The 18388-nt window shown below is 39.8% G+C and overlaps 1 protein-coding gene across 2 annotated transcripts in view; it reads left to right on the top strand.

The window, feature by feature from the left end:
• EML4 (EMAP like 4) overlaps positions 1-18388 on the top strand; it is a 157267-nt gene that overhangs the window by 26331 nt on the left and 112548 nt on the right. Inside the window, exon 1 of one of the 2 annotated variants that reach the window (XM_035320627.1) lies at positions 12922-13053. The exons of the other annotated variant lie outside the window; for it this stretch is intronic. Coding sequence (XP_035176518.1) covers positions 13014-13053 — 40 coding nt within the window. The 5' untranslated portion in view covers positions 12922-13013. Of the gene's footprint in view, positions 1-12921; positions 13054-18388 lie in introns of those variants that run through there. 2 annotated transcript variants of the gene reach the window in all.

Raw genomic sequence — 18388 nt, 5'->3', positions numbered from 1 at the left:
TTGCTACATTTTGTCTGTTGCTTAAGGGTAAGCAATGGAAAGGTATGATCTCCTGTATGTAACGTAGATGTCCCTACATATGGATATGTCAAAAAAACTGTGTTTGTATTCATGGTTTTTCTTTTTCTTTCCTGTCACACCGTTGCCCTTAAGAGTGAGTGTTGAGTGGTGACCCAGCCTTTTGGAGAATCTGCTGACAAGGCTATGTCAAAAGACTGTAGCATAGACTTTCTACTCTTGCATTTTGGCTGGCGGTATATCTTGGCTTGTTGGTATACTGAATTTGTAATCCTATACTAAGCATGACCTCCGAGAATAGATTGTAGAATCACTGAAAAATGCAGGTTGGAACCTCTGGAAGCCATATGGACCAAGACCCCTCTGCCCCTATCAGCATTGGCTTCAAAACTGATTGTCTTACTCGGGCCTTGCCCTAGCTGAGTTTTGAACTTCTCCAAGAATGGAAATGCTGTAACTTCTCTGGATGTGAAGGAAAAAAAGAATTTTGCATTCAGAATGGTTAAGCACTAAAACAAGTTGCTGAGCTGGAGTTTCCCTTGTCATTTGTGATGTTTGCCTCACGCATACCTCTTTGCTGTGTACTTCAGAGAAGTTTGGCACTCTGTTCTCCATAACCTCTTTCCTCTGAGGTAGTGAAGATGAAAATTAGGTGCCTCTTTGTATTTTCTGTAGGCTGAACAAGCTTGTTCTTGGTGTCACAGCTCATCACATGCTGCAGCCTGCTTGCCATCTTAACAATCCTTGACTGGTCTCTCTCTGATCAGTCTTTGCTATACTGGGGGACCCCACGACTGGACACATGTCTAGCTGCCGTCCAGAAGGGAATAATAATTTCTGCCAACCTGCTGGCTGCACTTTTGCTCATGCAGAATGTGTGGTCAGCCTTAATTACTTCAAGGGTGCCATGCCGGCTCCTGTTCGGTTTGCCCGCCTAAATCCCTACCGGTAACCCCAGCCCATACTGCTCCATGGGGTATTCCGTTGCTGCAGGGCTCCACGTTTCTTTGCTGTATTCTGTGAGGCTGCTGTGTTTGACATTTTGCCAGAGGATTGCTTTCTGTGCAGCCAGACATCATAGTGGGTGTTAGGAAGTTGCAGCTGAAAAATACCGAGCAGTGAACTTGCTAGAGAGAGAACGGGGATGGGGGAACATGTTTCCAGCTCAGAAACGGTTGATGTGTGTGAGCTCTGTGGAGCGATTTCCCACCACGCAAACATGAGGAATGTAGCTGTGAATGGGGGAAAGCGCTGTGCAGAGGAAGGGTGTCGAGCACAGTACAGCAGCTGCGCTGGAGGGCTGCAGGGCCATCCTGTCCGAAGGATCTGAGGGTCTGTTTGACAGTCCTTCCTTCTTGGGTGTGGGGGTTATACACCTCCGTTCCTGCTCCTCTTCCTTGCCGTCTCCCTCTCCAACCCCCTTCCCTCCTCCAAAAGTTAACCGCAGCCCACGGCAATCTGCTGTTTTATGACTGGTGCTTACTAGGATAGTGAGCTTAAATCCTAGTGCAGAAGTGGGAAATTCCTGTTCCTTAAAACCAGCTGTACTGCAGAGGGGAGAAACTGTGAGCTCGGCCGTGCTGCTCCGCAGATGCAGTGTGGCTGTTTCTGTACAGCACACCTCATGGGTTTGGCAGCCGTCTGGATCACCAGGTGTGGGCACTGGGGGAAAATGGGGATGGAAATGGGGGGAGGTGCGAGAGGGATTTTGTCTGTGATACAGGAAAGCGTTCCAAGTACATGCATCAGTTGTCATACTAGATCTCTGTATTGCAGCATCTTCGGGAAGTATTGCCGTTTTAGAGATGCTTCTATTCTCTACTGCTTTGGGTTGCACAGAAAGTACTGACAGGTACTTATGTTCAAATTAGTATCTTTTATTTCGACTACGCACATGTACCTGTGTGTAATTAAGGTAAAATTCGACTGTCGTGCCTTAGCCAGTACGCTCATTTTGCTAACCTCACTAGATCCATTATTACTTGTACATTTTTTTTCTTTTTTTTTTGTTTGACTTGGACTTAGAAGAGTTTGCACAATAACAAAGATGTATTTGCATGCCTTTTAACTGTGCCAAGTAGCTTTTATTGTCAAAAGATAAAGAAGCATGTTGGCTTTGCAATCACGCAAGCGTTTGGTAGATGAATTAAATGTGTCGATGTAAAATCTCTTTAATGAGACATTATCATGAGTGAACGTTACTTTTCATTATTCCACAACTCACTTATTATCAAACTTGATGGTCAGAACGTCACCTGCAAAAGAAAATTGTGTCATAGGTTACGATCAAACTAGGTAACGCTTTCTCTCCAAATACAGTCTTTATTTTTTTTAAACTTAAAATTCTTGCAGTGAATTTGGAAAAATCCATTCTATGTATGAGTTTATACAGCTGTGCATGGCACTAGTGTGAGTTATTGACATGTCAAATATAAAAGAGACTGGAGACACATTGACCTTTCATTCTGAAATCCTCAAGTTTGCTGGAAGCGCAGAATAAAATCGCGATCTTCTATTGCTTAAGGTGCTGGAGGAATAGATTGATGCCAGCAGGAATACTTACAATAGAGAGAAGAATGCCTTCTGCTTTGAGTAAAAGCCCGCTTGCCATACCTTGAGGAGTAGTCACACTCTTAAAATTAATCCCCTTCCAAATACACAGGAAAAAGTGAGAGCTATTTCAGCTGGCAGCCTAACATGTCTTGAAAATTAATGGAAGGTGTGTGATTTATTTTATTTACTTTGATTGTTGGTAGCAGTAGTAGGTGTGGAAAGTGAGTGTTGTGTTTCTATTTATATTTTCCTTTCTACATGTTGCCTGAATCTTACCCAGCTGTGGATAATAAATAAAATACTGTAGTGTAATACACATACATGAAACTGGAAATCTTGGTCTTTCTTTTGACTTAGTCAAGATCATGGGCAATCTTCAGGTTTCTGACACAAATCCATAGCTAGTTTATCTGCAGAAGACAGCTAATTTTTAAGTAGTTCTGTTGATTATGGGGTGCATGCGCCCAGCGTAAGCATTAATTTGCAGTTTAACTTGATTTTTAAATTTCAGTCAGATTGACAGAACAAGATTCTTTAAACACCTTTAATCAGTTTCGGAGACTTGAATTGCTGCTCTAATAACTACTAGTAATCTGGTAACTGTGGCAGCGTTGGTTTGAAGATGGGATGGCGCCCATGACTGTGGGATGGCTCCCATAACTGGGGTGTTGGAATGGAAAAATACAGGCTTTTTAGGAAGGACAGGCAGGGGATATAAGGAGGGGGCATATGTCAAGGTCCTGCACCTGGGCTGGGGCAATCCCAAGCACAAATACAGCCTGGGCAGAGAATGGATTGAGAGCAGCCCTGAGGAGAAGGACCTGGGGGTGCTGGTTGATGAGAAGTTCACCATGAGCCGGCAACATGTTCTCACAGCCCAGAAAGCCAACTGTATCATGGGCTGCATCAAAAGCAGTGTGGCCAGCAGGCCGAGGGAGGTGACTCTCCCCCAGCGTCCTGCTCTTCTGAGATCCCACCTGGAGTCCTGCATTCACATCTGGGGCCTTCAGCACAAGGACACAGACTTATTAGAACAAGTCCAGAGGAGGGCCACAAGTATGACCAGAGGGCTGGAGCACCTCTCCTATGAAGAAAGGCTGAGAGAGCTGGTGTTGGCTGGTGGAGCTAGTGTGACTGACTTTGGACAGAGTGGTTCCATGGATTCAGCCAGGTGCGGCAGTGGGAACTTGCAGCTTCATAAGAAATTCCACAGGAGGAAATTATCAGATTGCCTGTGGGGTTCTATACATTATTTCTTTTAAGAGGGCATTGTTAGCTTGATGAGAGTCCTTCAGATACTTTTCCCTGATGTTACTGGCAAGATATAAATATTGTACCCTTTTTATCAATTGCATAGGTTTAAATGTTAGTAGCAATTTTGAGAAAGATAATCACTAGAATCTTTTAACTGTGGTCCTCCAAAATGCTGTAATACCTTAGAGGATACAGAACCTTAAATGCATGATTCTCATTACATGTTTTCTGAGGATACAATGTGGGTTTTTTGATTTGGTTTTCATAAGTGGTGATATTCTTGTAGATATGCTTTGTTGTTGTTGTGTTTGTTTTTTAATTCAAAGCTTTGCATAATTTTAGCAGATTCTGTGCTTTCAGCAGAAATAAGGCAATGGATTCCAATTAAAGCACTTGAGCTCTAGAAACATCAGATTATAATACCTTGTCAGGAAAAAAATCTGGTGATGACATTTTGAGTGTGTGGGGAGTTTTGTTGTTGTTTTGTAAGCTGCTGAAACATAAGGCAGAAGTTAGCGTTTGGAAACTGTGACTTGTAAGTTTCCTGGTATGCAGTGGTCTCATCTGGAATTGCCTAATGCCCGTTCTGTAATGCAGGAGCTCTCAGCATTTCCTACTGTGCAGACAAAGCAGGTCTGGGGCCGATGGTTAGTCCAGAACCATGTGACATTTTGCATTGAGAATATCGTGCTTAAAGAAGACAAAACTTCATTTGTGAAGGGGGATGAAAAACCTAATATGGGGAAAAAAAAAAAAAAAAAGGCAAACAAAACCAAATAAACATTTTTTTTTATTATTTTTTTTTTTCTGTGGATTACATCAAGGGATATCTGGATGCTGTCAGAGAAATTGGGAACATAGCTAGAGTGAAAATGGAAGAAAAAAATGGAACTGAAAACAAGGTTGAAGCTGAATTGAAAGGCAATTTAAGACATCTACTCGCTGACTTCTGTGTGATCAGCACCCACATCTTGCTGTGCTCTGGGGCTGAGCAGCTGCATTTCTTCATTCCCCCAGGTGCAGGCAGGTGTTTAAAACAACTTGCTGGCAAGGATTGTTGGCAGGATTTGGAGATACCGAATAGGCACTTGCTCTAGGAGCTGGGAAATTACATTGCAGTCTGTTCCAGTCTGTTTTTTGTGAGTGATAGCAAGCCTCCCGTGTCTGTATTGTCTCAATATTTCCCATTGTTAGTGGATCAAGTTGCGTGAAGCCGTGACAGCTGTGATTAGACTTGCCATTTTCACTTCCAGTTAAGTAGTTAGAAAAACTGTTTTTTTTTTTTTTTTTTTTTTCTCACTGTGTGTGCCTTGAAAGTCCAGTGGCAAATCTCTAAAGGTTTAACCATCTGAGGCCATGCATGTTTACCATGTATTGTAATGACACTGGTAATTACCCTGCTTAGTAAGCATGTACAATTCCTGCTTGCTTACAGGAAGATTATTTGAATATTCCCTAGGTGTAGCTTGGGGCAGTGGGGAGGTGGATCCCCGTGCTAAAAATAATAAAGGAAGATGCACGTTTGTGTGTTGCACCAGTTTTCAGCATGCTTAAACTAATGTCTTATGCAAGAACATGTCTCCTTTAGCTGATATTCTGAAGTCTCCTGACAAGTTTAACTGCTCCAAACTAAACAAAACCACCCCTTCACGTGTACACACACACGCACACACACATGCAGGTCATTTGTAGAAAGCTGCATTCACTATGCAGGTTTTGGGGGGGTGTAATAAAGAAGTTAGGTGAAACCCCAAAGAAAATGTTAAGAGGGTTAGACACTGGTTTGGGGCAGCGCAGCAACGGAGGGCTGCTGGCTCAAGCTAGGACAGAGCAGCTCTTCTAGGGGCAGCAGGCACTGGATAGATACATCCTTTCTTTTATAAATCTGAGTGTCTTGACCAGCGCAGTCTCTTTTTTCTCACAGTGGTAATCTGGTTTGTTCATCCCTCCCCAGCTAACACATGGAGATGGGGATGTAACACTTCCATGTTTGTTTTGTTCTAAATTTGGGAGGATCTGCACTTCAGGGGCAGGTTAAATTGCACTGAGGATAGCAAAGAAACTAAATGCTGTCAAAAGGTCTGAGTAACAGGTGACTCTAAATAACTTGGGGCAAAGCAAGCTTGCTCACAGTTTCTTGTGGAAAGAAAAGGTTAATGGTTTATGTGAGAAGCTAGTGGGAAGAAAAGGTGGTGTTAGCTTTAACTAAAATACAGTATTTTGAGTTTGATCACTGTGAAATGAGGCCTCATCTAATTACACAAATGCTTTCTGAAAAGGATGTTAGGTGTCTGTATACTTCTCTGGTTTCTTTGTCCCCCAAGGAAAAGAATTGGAGAATGGATGCGTTAGGTGTATGCTTAATGTTAAAAGGTGTGCTTTTAAAAACCAAACAAAAAAACAAATGAGTGAAATCCTATATGGCTGTATGGGCAGTGTTAGATTTCTGGAGAATAGGAGGGGCTTACAGCATTTGCTTACTTTGGAAATGATGCATTGCCTGTTTATGGGTCAGCACAAAAAAAGGTAAGGAAGGGGAGATCAGTCCATGATGCAGAAGAAATTCAAACCGTCAGCTGGCTGTTTGGAGAAGAGAGACCTTTGTTAAAAGGTGTTGCTGAGCTGTGTTAAAGGCTTGCTTTTCCAACTTGAAATGATTGTTGCACTTGTTGATGTTTGGGACAATACTGAAACAGATTCTAACATCTTTTCTAATAGTGGCAGTGGAGCAAAATGAACCCTTTTCAGGGAAAGGCCCATTATGAGGCTTTTGTTTTAATTTGCTGTAACAGAACTGACCTGAAACAGTCTTTTTTTTGCTTCTGTGTGCTCAATCCAGAATGTCTTGATTGCAGCTTCTGGAGATTCAGTAATAAATGTATCTTTCCTGAAAATACTGATCGTGTATAACCACATGTACTCTCCTCTTGAGCTGACCAAAAGAACTGCCAGTATGAAGTATCTTGTACAACTTCCATAGAGGTGCTTAAAAATAACCAGACATTCCTCTTTTCTGTTTTGCTTTAGTTGTAGAATAATATTTTTGTTCTCTGCTTTGGTGAGTTTTGTGTTTTGCTTGAATGCAGATGATATTTAAAAAAAGAACATAAACGGTGTTCCCAGTAGGCTAAGTAGCTATTGACCTAAACATTTAAGGCTTAGCTTGGAGATTTAAGATTAAAGTAGAACTTACATAAATGAGCTGTTAGCTCCTATATTTGAGGCACTGATTTATTTTCTGCTCTCTTTCTCACTGAGTTTCTAGGTGAAAAGTAACAATAATGGCATTGTTAAGAAGAATAAGCAATGGAAATGTAATTCCGTCTCCATTAAGATAGACCCTTAAACCGCAAGTTCATGTGTGCTGTTTCCAAGCCAGTGCTCTCCTTCTGGTGCATCCACCCTCGCAGCTGGAGCTTTCTGAGCAGGGTACATCCCCTGGCTGCTCCTGGGCCATTTGAAAGCAGCTGTGGCTGGGCAGTGGACCTTGTCCATCAGCTCTGCAGGTCCAGCTAGGACAGCTCCTGCTGGCTGCCTGTGCCTAATGCAGTTCAGTCCTCATCATCTGGCCTTTCCTGGGACTGCAACAATGGAAGGAATAATGTAGGCAAATACCTGAACCCTTCTTGTTCCAGGGACCCGCCTGCTTGAAACACGGTCATGAGTACGTGTTGCAGTGTTGGCTTACATTTAGAAAGTGTCTGGGGATGGTAGCGACAGCCTGTGCTATGAGTTGCTTTGGGGAGGTACTGCACTGTGTAATGTCTGTTCTTGATAAAGAACGATTACATTCAACTTGGAAGACAACAGTGAAGAAGCAAGTGAAGCGTTTTGTGGTGCTATTGTAATACTGCAGAGTGGCAGAGCAGAAAATTACACTTGTACCCAGACTGTTCGCTCATGATCTCAAAAGCAAGGAATACGTAGACGTGGGACAGAAGGTCCTTACCCTTTAAATGTTAGAAATGAGTCCTGAATAAGGTGTTTTGAAGGAAGGAGTGTGTATGCCTAAAAAGCTTCCATGGGCAGCTGGCGTTACTGCTTGTGCTTTCCCAAAAGTCTGGCACATGTGACAAAGTCAATTGGGGTAATAAGTTGAGGCTTTTTATTATGATTATTCTCTTCATGTGAGTCATTGAACTTGAATTAAAACTTGAACTTGACTGGTTCACAGAGAAGACTAAAAAGTGCAAAATTGATTTTAAAGGTCTCTAAATAATTAAAGGTCTCCAGATACTACTACATATGGGAGTCTGAAGTTACAATTAGTACTGTTAAATAGTATTAAAATACAGCTGTATTTAATAATAATAATTTATATAAATGTGTGGGCTGGAAATTATACCTAATAATGTCTTGATACTGTGAGGAGCTCTACTGGACTGCAGTTAAAGTGAAATAAATAAAATTAATTTCATTCTTGTTGCTTGGATTTTACATCAAATTGTGTTCTAGGGGGCTTAATCACAGGCCAGTGCTCCTTACCTCTTTTTTGTATGTACAGTACAAGGTCTGTTAAAAACAAAGAAGCTGTATCTATATAATCAACATTACCTGATTACTGATACAGATAATATCAGAGGTGTAATTAAAGTTGTGTGCCTTAGGGTGTTTTGTTTTCTTATTGCTTGTGGTGTACATCATTTTTTTTCACTGATTCTGGTTAGCTGTAGGATTTAAAATTTCTTTCAAAACTACAGATACAGCCTTTTGCTATTCTGTGTTTCTTATAACTCAGAGTATGAAGGAGGAAGACTTTTTTTTCTCCACCAAAGGAATTTAAAAAAAAAAATACAATTTGCATTAAAAAAGGTATTTGGATTTTGGTATTACTGATCTGAAAAGATGAGCTAAGCTGTACAACGTGCTTTAACAGGTTCCCTCGGTTTTGAATGCCTGCCTTTTTATGCAGTAAATAGAGACACCTGACTGCGGTTTGCTAAATTCTATTACAACAGTTGTAATTATTTAAACTTAGATGTGTCAGCCATGATTTAAGCACTTCAGTTAGCAGTTTAAAAAGGTCTTCCTCCTCTGTCCCCACCCCCACAGCTTTTACTTACTTAAAGCTAAAGTTTAGTTTGGACTCAAAAATGATCTGAAAATCTTTGTAATAGATGAAGGAAACTAAATCATGATGTTTGTCAGCCCTAGTACAGGCAATATGTGGCTTTGTTGTGAACATCAAGGCTGTTAATAGTTGCCCAATTGTTGTAAATTATACGCAAAAATACAGCTAAAGTGGAAGCTCTGAGCTGATAACTGATGCCAGCCCAAACAAGCCCAGCGAATTTGTGGAGGAAAGATTTATTTCCCTCCCTCCTACCCCTTCAGACAAATTCTTGATGGCATGCCTCTAACTTAGGAAGGAAAGAAACTTGAATAATTAAATTTAGATCATAAAAATTTAAGTAACATCTGGTCTCAGAGAGAAGACATGTCTGGGGGGGGCGGGGGGGGAACAGAAAAGAAAAAGGGAAGCTGATAATAATGCAGCAAGACTGAGTCAACAGGGATCCTTCAGAAAAGGGGAATTCAACCCAATACAAAAAGTCATAAAATACTTGAGATAAACATATGGGAGGGAAACCAGAAGGGTGATAGGTCTGTGAAGCAGATGGTCTGCGTTGTAATGTGTCACCTTACAAATATAGAAAATAAGTGAAATGGTTCGTTTTCTAATTGGTAGTTAAAGGAAAAAGTAGATGGGGCTGTGGTGGTGAGTACTCCAGCTCTGTGGGCTTTGCTTGTTTTGTCTGGTTAATGAGACCAAATATCTTTTTACGTGACATTCTGCAGCCTGAGAGTAATTCAGTCTGGTGCGGTGAAGCTCTCGCATAGGAAGATGTCATGGCCAGTTGAATATGCCAAGGAGTTCCAATGGAAATTAAGGATGAAGGGGTTGCTCTGTTCCAAAAAATGTGCATTTTTACCTTCAATGTGAGTAGCATGATGAAATGACGAAAATTGTGTAAGAATTGTCAGTTATTTAATTTAGTTAAGACTAGCCAAGCTTATCAAGAAACACAGGGTAACCTGATGAAACGGCAAGAGGGAGTGACGAGGAGACAAGGAAATCACATTGGACTAAGAGGATTTACAGAGGCTTAATTACTGTCTTGTGAAGGAAAGAAGCAGGACAGACATGAGTGTGCAGATCAAAACAGGACCTTGGTGTAAACTAAATCCAGAGTTGGGCAACCAAATTTTAACTACAGGGAGGAAAACAGATTGCTTTATCTAAGTACTTGCCTCAAAGGGATCAAGAAAAGGGGTGGGGGAAATGTATGAAACAATGGAAAGGTAGAACATTGCCTGTAAACAATGAGCAGCCGGTGAAACTAAATCCAAGGAAAAGGAAATACTCCCACCCACTCTTTTCTCTATCCTTGTTCTCACAGAATTAATGTTTACATTGAAAAACACATCTCCTGCAGAGACTACTAAAGCAGAAAATTCTCCTGAGAATTGAGATGATTTAAACTTTCATATAGGAAACAAGTAGGTGTTACAGTAAATAATCAATTTTTAGAAAACTATAGTTATCACACTTCTCGGCATAAGCATGTTTCTGAGTTTTTTTGTTTTTCAGAAGAAAGTATCTCTGAATGTGTCATTGACATAAATGGAGAAGCAAATAACGACTGCTTTCAGAAACATGGTGTTGGGACACCATTGGGACAACACCAGTGTTGTCCCCAGCCTGGCAGTTTTTGTCTGAAGAACAGCCCTACGACGTGTAGCTCATGACCTCTGAGTGCAGGTCATGAAGTCCTCCAGAGGCTGGAGGAACATTCCCTTGGTGGTGTCATTTGTTCACTTCCCCCTTTTTTTTTCATTCATGTCATATTGGGTCTTCTTGTCAGTCCTTCAGATTTCTGAGATCCATTGTGAAGTTTTCAAGAGATGATGTAGGAGTTATAAGCAGGGCGTGGATATTTTGGCATATCATGCTGGAGACCCATCTAGTCTAGCAGATGGTGGCTAGTGTTTATGCCTCCACCTGTTGTGGTACAGATAGCTCCATAATTCCTGATGAGGAAATAACCTGAGAATCAAAAGAAAAGGTTAAATCCTAACGCATTACCATTAATGAGCACCAACTGGAGTTAAATGTTTTCAGAGGGTTTTTAAACTTCACTGTGCTCTTAGCAAGTATTCTTACTCTTATTCACCACGTTACAGAGTATGTCTGCAAAGCAGTTTGTATGCCTACTGGACTTACACTGCGTTTGTTAATTTTTTACCCAGGTATGTGTGTATAAATACTTGACACGTGAATTGCTTTTGTAGGCATGTTCAAGCAGAAAACTCGTTCTTCAAAGTCCGCATGTCATGGATGCAAAGTACTTTCTTGGGCATGAGGAGGCCTCATGTCAGTGTTATCTCAATAAATACTTTTGAAGCTTGCGAAAGGAAGGTGTTTAACTTCTCTGCTTAGGGAGAAAAAAAGCTTTTATTACTGTTTGCATTGAATTATGGCAGTTAATCATTGTGCATGTGTGTGTGCATGGAGAATGTGTTCATGATAGCAGTAAACATTACAATTCAAGTTGTTTTCTGCAACTCTGCTCTCAGTGAGATCTACAAGTGTATGGTTTTACCTGTTAGATTCTTTAAAAATATTTTTTTTAATCCAGTAAGCAGTGGTGAATAGCATCTTAACCAAAACAATGCTCTAGTGGTGTTTGTTTGTAATATTTTTATCTATTCTGAAGCACAGTACAGCAGAAGTATAGTTTTGCAACCTGAAGTGTAGTTCAATGTACTGAAGCAGTAGATGTGACCATTTACACATTTGTCATTAGACAACCAAATCGCATTGTTTTCTTTGTATTCAGTATTCACTTGGCAGTATCAGTTTACAGTAACTGAAGCAGGAATAGAAGGTTGAAATAAAAGAAACTGTTGTTTTTACCAATGGTATAGGAAAGCTTGTAGTAAAGCTTTCTACACGCTTGGTGACCTTTAGTACAAGAACATGCTGGTGTTTGTCCAGTCCAATATCTTGTATTTAACTTTTGTCATAATCTTATTTAAAGAAAGGTACAAAACCTCCCTGCCAGAAAAATGTGGTGTGATCTTCCTCCTTTGTCTTAATAGAAGTTGGTTTAAATCCATAAAAAGGGTGGTTTATGTCTCCTTTTACTTTTTTTTTTTTTTTTTTTAAATCTTGACTGCGATGTCTGTTTCAAAAACTGGCTTTTCTTTGTATTTTCTAATGCCCTTTTTTTGTTAGTAATAATTTTAATGTGTGCACTCCTGAAGAGAATAAGCGATACTTTTAGGAATGATTGTTGACTTTGCATTCATTAAATATAAATGTCTTTATTAACGTAAGTACAACAATACTCGTAATTTGAGCACTATTCTATTTTGGAGGAAAATACTAATATAAGTTACATAGCCCTTATTAGCAACTGTGAAAATGCTTCTTTTCCAAATCTGTGTTTCCATTAGAGTTCCTAATATGAAGGCGAACAAAGTCTTTAGTAAACACATTTTTTTCTTCCTGTTCTTAAAATTGTTTTGAAGGCAACATAGTCTTCTACCAAAATCATTCAAGCAAGACATTTAATTTTGTTTTATATTGCCAAGGTAAACCAAGAATCATTTAGATTGTAAGCAATGTTGAAATGAGGTTTAACAGAGAAGAACGTGAACATCCAACGTTGCCTTTTTGTGAATCTTTTTGTTCATGTTTATTTGTGGTCAGTTGGAAGGAAGTAAGCACTTTGCATCCTGCTAAGTGTGGGAGGCTTTAAGTATGTATAGTTCAGTGTTAACTTTTTTAAAACATTACTTGTGACGGACATATCCTGGTGTAGTTTACTCTTCCCGCTAGCGACCTTGAAAGCATGTCTGTGTAATAATTGGTTATTGCTGGAACAAAAGATAGTTCTGTCTAAGATTTGTTTGAATTCAGGAAGCTCTGTTTGCCAAAGTAAAAACTTGGTGACGCAACCATGTCAGGTTTCAGCAGCCACACCTCTGCGAAGCAGTTTCAAGTTTTCAGTTTTAACCTTTGTTCATAGCTGTATTCCTCTTCCAGCAAAACATCAGAGGCGGTTTTCTTCCGTCTCTTGCAGTGGAGCTGTTCTGAAGGAATGCTGAGGTTCAAAAGGAAAATCGGCAGCAATTGTTATTGAGGTTGGTGGGCTTCAGTAGCTTTGTGCTAAGGTAACTGAATGATAGAAGGACAGATGGACTCTCTACCCAATCCTTATGGTAAGGATCACTCTAAATATTCCTAAGTATTGAATGATGTAGGTGGTGTGAGTTTTGTAGAACAGGATGTCGTACTGAGCTGTGTTTGATACCTGGAAAAAAAAAAAAAAAAAAAAAAAAGGCAAAATGCCACCACTGGACTCCAGTTGCCTTCCACTGTGAAGGAATGATGGATCAAATTGAACCGGCATGTCTTCACTGCCGTAATGCAGTCTTCAGTGTGGCTCCTGGGTATTGCATTAAAGTGTCATTGATGTTGAAGCATAATGCAAGAATACCTTTCCAATGGGCCATGCTGCTGAAAGCACTTCTTTTAGAACCGCATGAATATAGTTTCCAGTGTTTTATGAGAAGGATTTGCTCTTCTGTAATTATGGATTTATAAGAATCCCTTCAAAATTAGTGATTTCTGGAAGGCAATTTACAGTTCTGAAGCATAGTTCACTATGAGCCTACTGAGCTGCTGAGTTTGTCTCCTTGCCTGTGTGTGTTGACCCCTGTTCCCATGTTGCACTCCAGGGAATGCAAGACTGGGTATTCGAGTAGCACAATGTCTCTCCATTATTAAACTGAAAGTGACCAAGTAATTACAAATGAGATATTCTAATTGCTTTGGGGAAAAGCAGCTATTTCCAGAGTTTTGAAATCAAGTCCGGAAGGATCATCATTTCACAAGCAGATCCATCCATTCCTGTCTGGAGCCATTTGTATTTATGTGTGTCCGTATGCATGCAGTTAATAACTATCAAATACTGCAGTTTTATAGTGGAGCCTCTAAAATTTGCCCTTCAGATGCAAAAGCTAACATTTGCCAAGCTCGCAAGTACTTCAAGCATCTTTTTAAGTTGTTTGCTAAACATCTGGTAAACCTGAAAAAATCCTGATGCTCTGTTGGATGTTGTTGAGCTTCATCATGCCCCACTCTTGCAGTAACTTGGGTGGATGGAAGGGCTGAAATCAAGTCCTGCTCTTGGAGAGCATTCAGTGCCTTGTTAATGCTCCTCTCCAGCCGGGTGCAATGCTGGGGGTCAAATTCTTGTTTAGAACAGAAGGAAATAAAGAAATCAATATTTTGCAATTAGTTCGTGAAGGACCAATAGTAGTGGGTGGTGGAGCCTCTATAGTTTCTTTGTCACTGTATTTGGCTATGCCTTATTTTCTTAATGCCCCAAATTATCACCAAGTAACTAGACAGTTTCATGGAAATCACTTTGTCTTTGGTGAGTTACCTTTAAATATGGCATCATCTTTAGTACAATGTGACATTCATCAGCATGGTCCACAGCTGATGAGTCAAAATGGGCATGCAAATTGCTTCTTTTAAAAGAAGGCACTTTTCCTCCTAACTTGTCAAGAATGCCAAGTTTCTTTCTTAAGTTTCTGCTTTCGAAGTCACGTTATTCCAGAGATACTCAGCACAGTTCTTCTCTTAAGTGCCATGGTGGAGCTGATACAAGTGTACGCTGTACCATAAAGGACTAAAATGTAGCTTATGATAGTCACAGAACAGCAAAACAAATTTAAAGAATTGAGGTTATTTCATGTCCAGTATTGCTTGACTCAATGATCACCAGATTCAGAGGGTATTTTTTTTTGTTTTTTTTTTCCAGATTTTAATATGACTACCTAAGTATATACTGTGGTTCTTCTCTTTTTTTTTTTTTTTCTTTTCAGTTTTTCTCTTTGAATGCATTCATGGTCATTGATGTATGTTGACTTTCTTGCTGCAATGCAAATGAGGACCTACTGTGCTCAGCGTGGTCAGAGTTTGCATATGCCTAGGACACAGTGAATGTCTGCAGAGAATGTAGCTTTAGCTTTACTCAAAGTAAGTCTACTGTGTGTTAGATGCAAGATACCTGAAGTGAGATCCAGATCCTCAGAGTGATAACTCCCAAATGGTAAACAAAAGAAAGCTGTGCATGCCTCGAAAGAAGTTTGTAGAATGTACTTCCACTATAAATCAGGAGAGTTGCTCGAGCATCTGATGTTCATCAAAAGTTTCCATGAAAAAAAATATTTTTGTTTTCCGTCCCTGTAATAGTCAGAATTTGCAGGCCTCGGATGAAAATGAAATAAAAACACTTGCTGGAAATGACACTAAAAAGGAAGTTCACAACAGCTGTTATAGATGGAAAAAAAAACCCTCTTGTTTTAGCTTCCAGCATATTGACTGACTACTGCCTTCCCCTTGGACCACAGAGTAAGTAATAAATGCAAAGGTGATGTGAAAATGGGATGGTAGAAGGAAGACTTGGAAAACACACAACATATAATCTAATTTTACAATGTTGTAATTGAGCTTTGCCTTTCTGGCTCTATTTAGATATAAACACAGATATAACTTGCTGTGTGAGAACCTCTGAGGGGGTTAGGATATGCTGTTTTCTTGCTTAGTTAGGAAATATGTAAAATTCAGAGCATTGATGACTGAGTACTTACAGTTATTCTATGCAGAGATGATCCTTTTACTTGAAGACAGATTTACGTGATATTCACAGTCCATAAATCATTGTTGCATTGCCTCCCTGCAAGACTATTGGCAACAGTGTTTGTTACTCAAAATATGCCTGTTTTCAATTAGCTCAAGGAAAGTTCTCTAGTCATGGAAAGAGCATTCATCTCTACTACCTGCACTGAGAATGAAGCACCCAAATACATTTGCATGAAGATTACCAAAGTTTACTTGAATAAGTAGTAGTACATGCTGAGTTTTAAATGGGAGAAGATGGTAAGATTTAACAGAGGTGCCTCTAATCCCAAGATTCAGAGTTGTGATCAGTTGTTGAATAGACCCTAGAAGATGTGGAAGTACAACAAGAAGACTTTTCAGATTGGAAAGATTTCAAAACAAACAAACAAAAAAACAAAAAAACAAACCCCCACAAAAAAAAAAAAAAAAGCCATCTGTGGCCAGTGCAGTGTATGCTGGAGTGAGCAGATCACTGTACAGATGCCGTAATGCATCATTTCTTAATGGAAAGGCAAGGTGGTGCCTTGTGTGTTGTAACTTCTCTTCTGGACTGGATGGGAGTGCAGCACTTCTATTTGTTGATTTAACAGCAGCTTTCTGTACACTCTGTATAATGTCTTACCCCCTTATATTTTTGGGGTTGGGAAACAGAGAGCTCTAAGCATTATTTTATCCTGTGTACAACGCACAGACACCCCTTGCTTTTTGTTTGTGACTGCCCACTTACTGGTCCTTTAGTTAAAGGAGATTGCCTGGGACTTGTAATTGCAGGTTGTAGGACAGATTGTTCTGTGCTTTCACTGTATTTCTTGTGTAGTTAGTTCCACTTCTCTTGTATTGACTTTTTTTTTTCTTTCAATTGAAGAAAAGGCAAAGGAGACTGCCAGCTTTCACAAAAAGCTTTCCCCTTCTGCTCAAGAGGAATTGAAATAGTTTTGTCTGTGACTTTGTCCATTGAAAAACAAGTTTGTGCGAACTGTCATACCTACAAATGAACAATGTCCCATTAACAAAGTAAATTACAAATCCGTTTTTTGAAGGCAGAATGGGTGATCTTGATTTGTGTGAGCTCGCCAAAGCAAATGTCAGATGAAAACTTACGGCTCGCATTTAGCTGGAACAATGTATCTGGCCTTCAAATAAAGCATTTTTTCATTGCCTGGTCAAGGATGAAGAACTAATTTTACTCTGTTTTGCAGTTAATGAACAGATTTTTAAGGGTACAGAATTAATGTGTGCATCTGTTTGCTATTTCTCCAGTGAAAGATGCATTTTGCTTCCGCACTTTTTGATACATCAAACTATTGATGTAGGTACAACATGTGTTTTAAGGAACAGCCTGTTCTGCAGGGGAGTAGGGACTTCTTGAGAGTACATGTGCATGCATGAATCTGGAAGAGTCTGTTTTGTGAATATACACTCAGCAATGTCTGCTGCTTCTCAAGTGTAATGATTTCCATGAAGTAATGTTGCCACATTTGTTTAGATTAAAATCACATTGTTCTTTGTTTGGGCCACTAGGGAGATACTAAACATCTATTAATAAGTAGTTACCTTGTGATCAGCAGAAATGGGTCATTTTGTAATGTGCATAAAACAGAGAAATATATTCTGTGGCAGGATCCACTAAAGCCTGTTGTTCAGGTGTAAGGGCTTAATGCTGAAGAAATATGTCATTATATATATATGAAGAGGAAAGGAAAAGACAGCCCTGGTCACGATAAGGCCACAAGATGACTTCTGTACATCAAGATAGGCAGTTAGCAAGTTAATACAAATTACATTTTCTCTCCAAATTTGTGTATATATGTGTATGTACCTAGGCTCTCAGGTTTTTGAAAACTCAAGCAGATGCATGCCCAGTTCATATGAATTCAGGTATTATATGGGTAGCTCTCTACTGTAGAGCATCTGAAAAATTTGCATTTGTCCTTTAATTGCACAATAAAAAATAATTGCAGAGCTGGGAACAGAGAATCTGTTACTTAAGTATAGGTTTTGTGACTTAATCACACCAATATGCTTCCCTTTCACAAACATTTTTACATTCTTGGATATTCCATCCCATGTAAACACCTCCTGTTGAGGAAAATCTTGAAGTTCCAAAAAAACACATTTGTGTCTGGAACAGGAAGAGAATAATTTACAGTGAGATGCCTTATTGCTACTTTTTTTTAACTGGCGTAACAAACACTTATTAAGATGGGAATATTAGGTTGCCCCTGTGCCACTGAGAAAGCAGTCAAAGTGAATGTAGATACAGCATTGGTACTGCACTCCAACTCAGCAGGGCACACGGAAGAGGGAAGCACCATCCTCATACACAAATAAGCAGTGCCGTTTAGTGTGCTGAACTGTAGGGCTGCTGGTTAGGTCTACTTGGATTTCCTAGTAAAGGGGTTAGAGTTGAGGTTCACTATTCAGAAGAGTCTTGGTAGTTGAGCTGGTGGAGCCTTTGCCCTTCTTCTGGGAGAAGAACGGTTGAACTCTGAGAATAAATAGTGTTTAGACTTCTGTGCATCTTGGGTGTCTTAATGTTTTGTTATGGTCAGAAGTGTTCTCTAGGAGAACTTCTCCGAGGGGTTACAGCAGCCCTAAATTAAACTGTTTAGGATGGCTGTGATGCTACACTGGGCCATGAAATGTAGGCAAAAACTAGTAGCACAGTTTGGATTGCTTTTCAGGAACAGATGATGCTCTTTAAAAAGCTCCTTTTCTGTGCCTTCCAGAGAGTGTTTCTTCTTCTTCTTCTTCTTCTTCTTCTTCTTCTTCTTCTTCTTTTTTTTTTCTCTTTTTTTTCCCCCCGAATTTAAACATCCTGTCTCTTCAGATTATTTGGATAGAGCTCATATGAGCATGAGG

The sequence above is a fragment of the Oxyura jamaicensis genome, chromosome 3 (assembly GCF_011077185.1).
Source record: "Oxyura jamaicensis isolate SHBP4307 breed ruddy duck chromosome 3, BPBGC_Ojam_1.0, whole genome shotgun sequence".
Taxonomy (NCBI): Eukaryota; Metazoa; Chordata; class Aves; order Anseriformes; family Anatidae; genus Oxyura; species Oxyura jamaicensis.
Note: the sequence above shows the minus strand (reverse complement) of the source record. Positions and strands in the feature narration are given on the sequence as shown.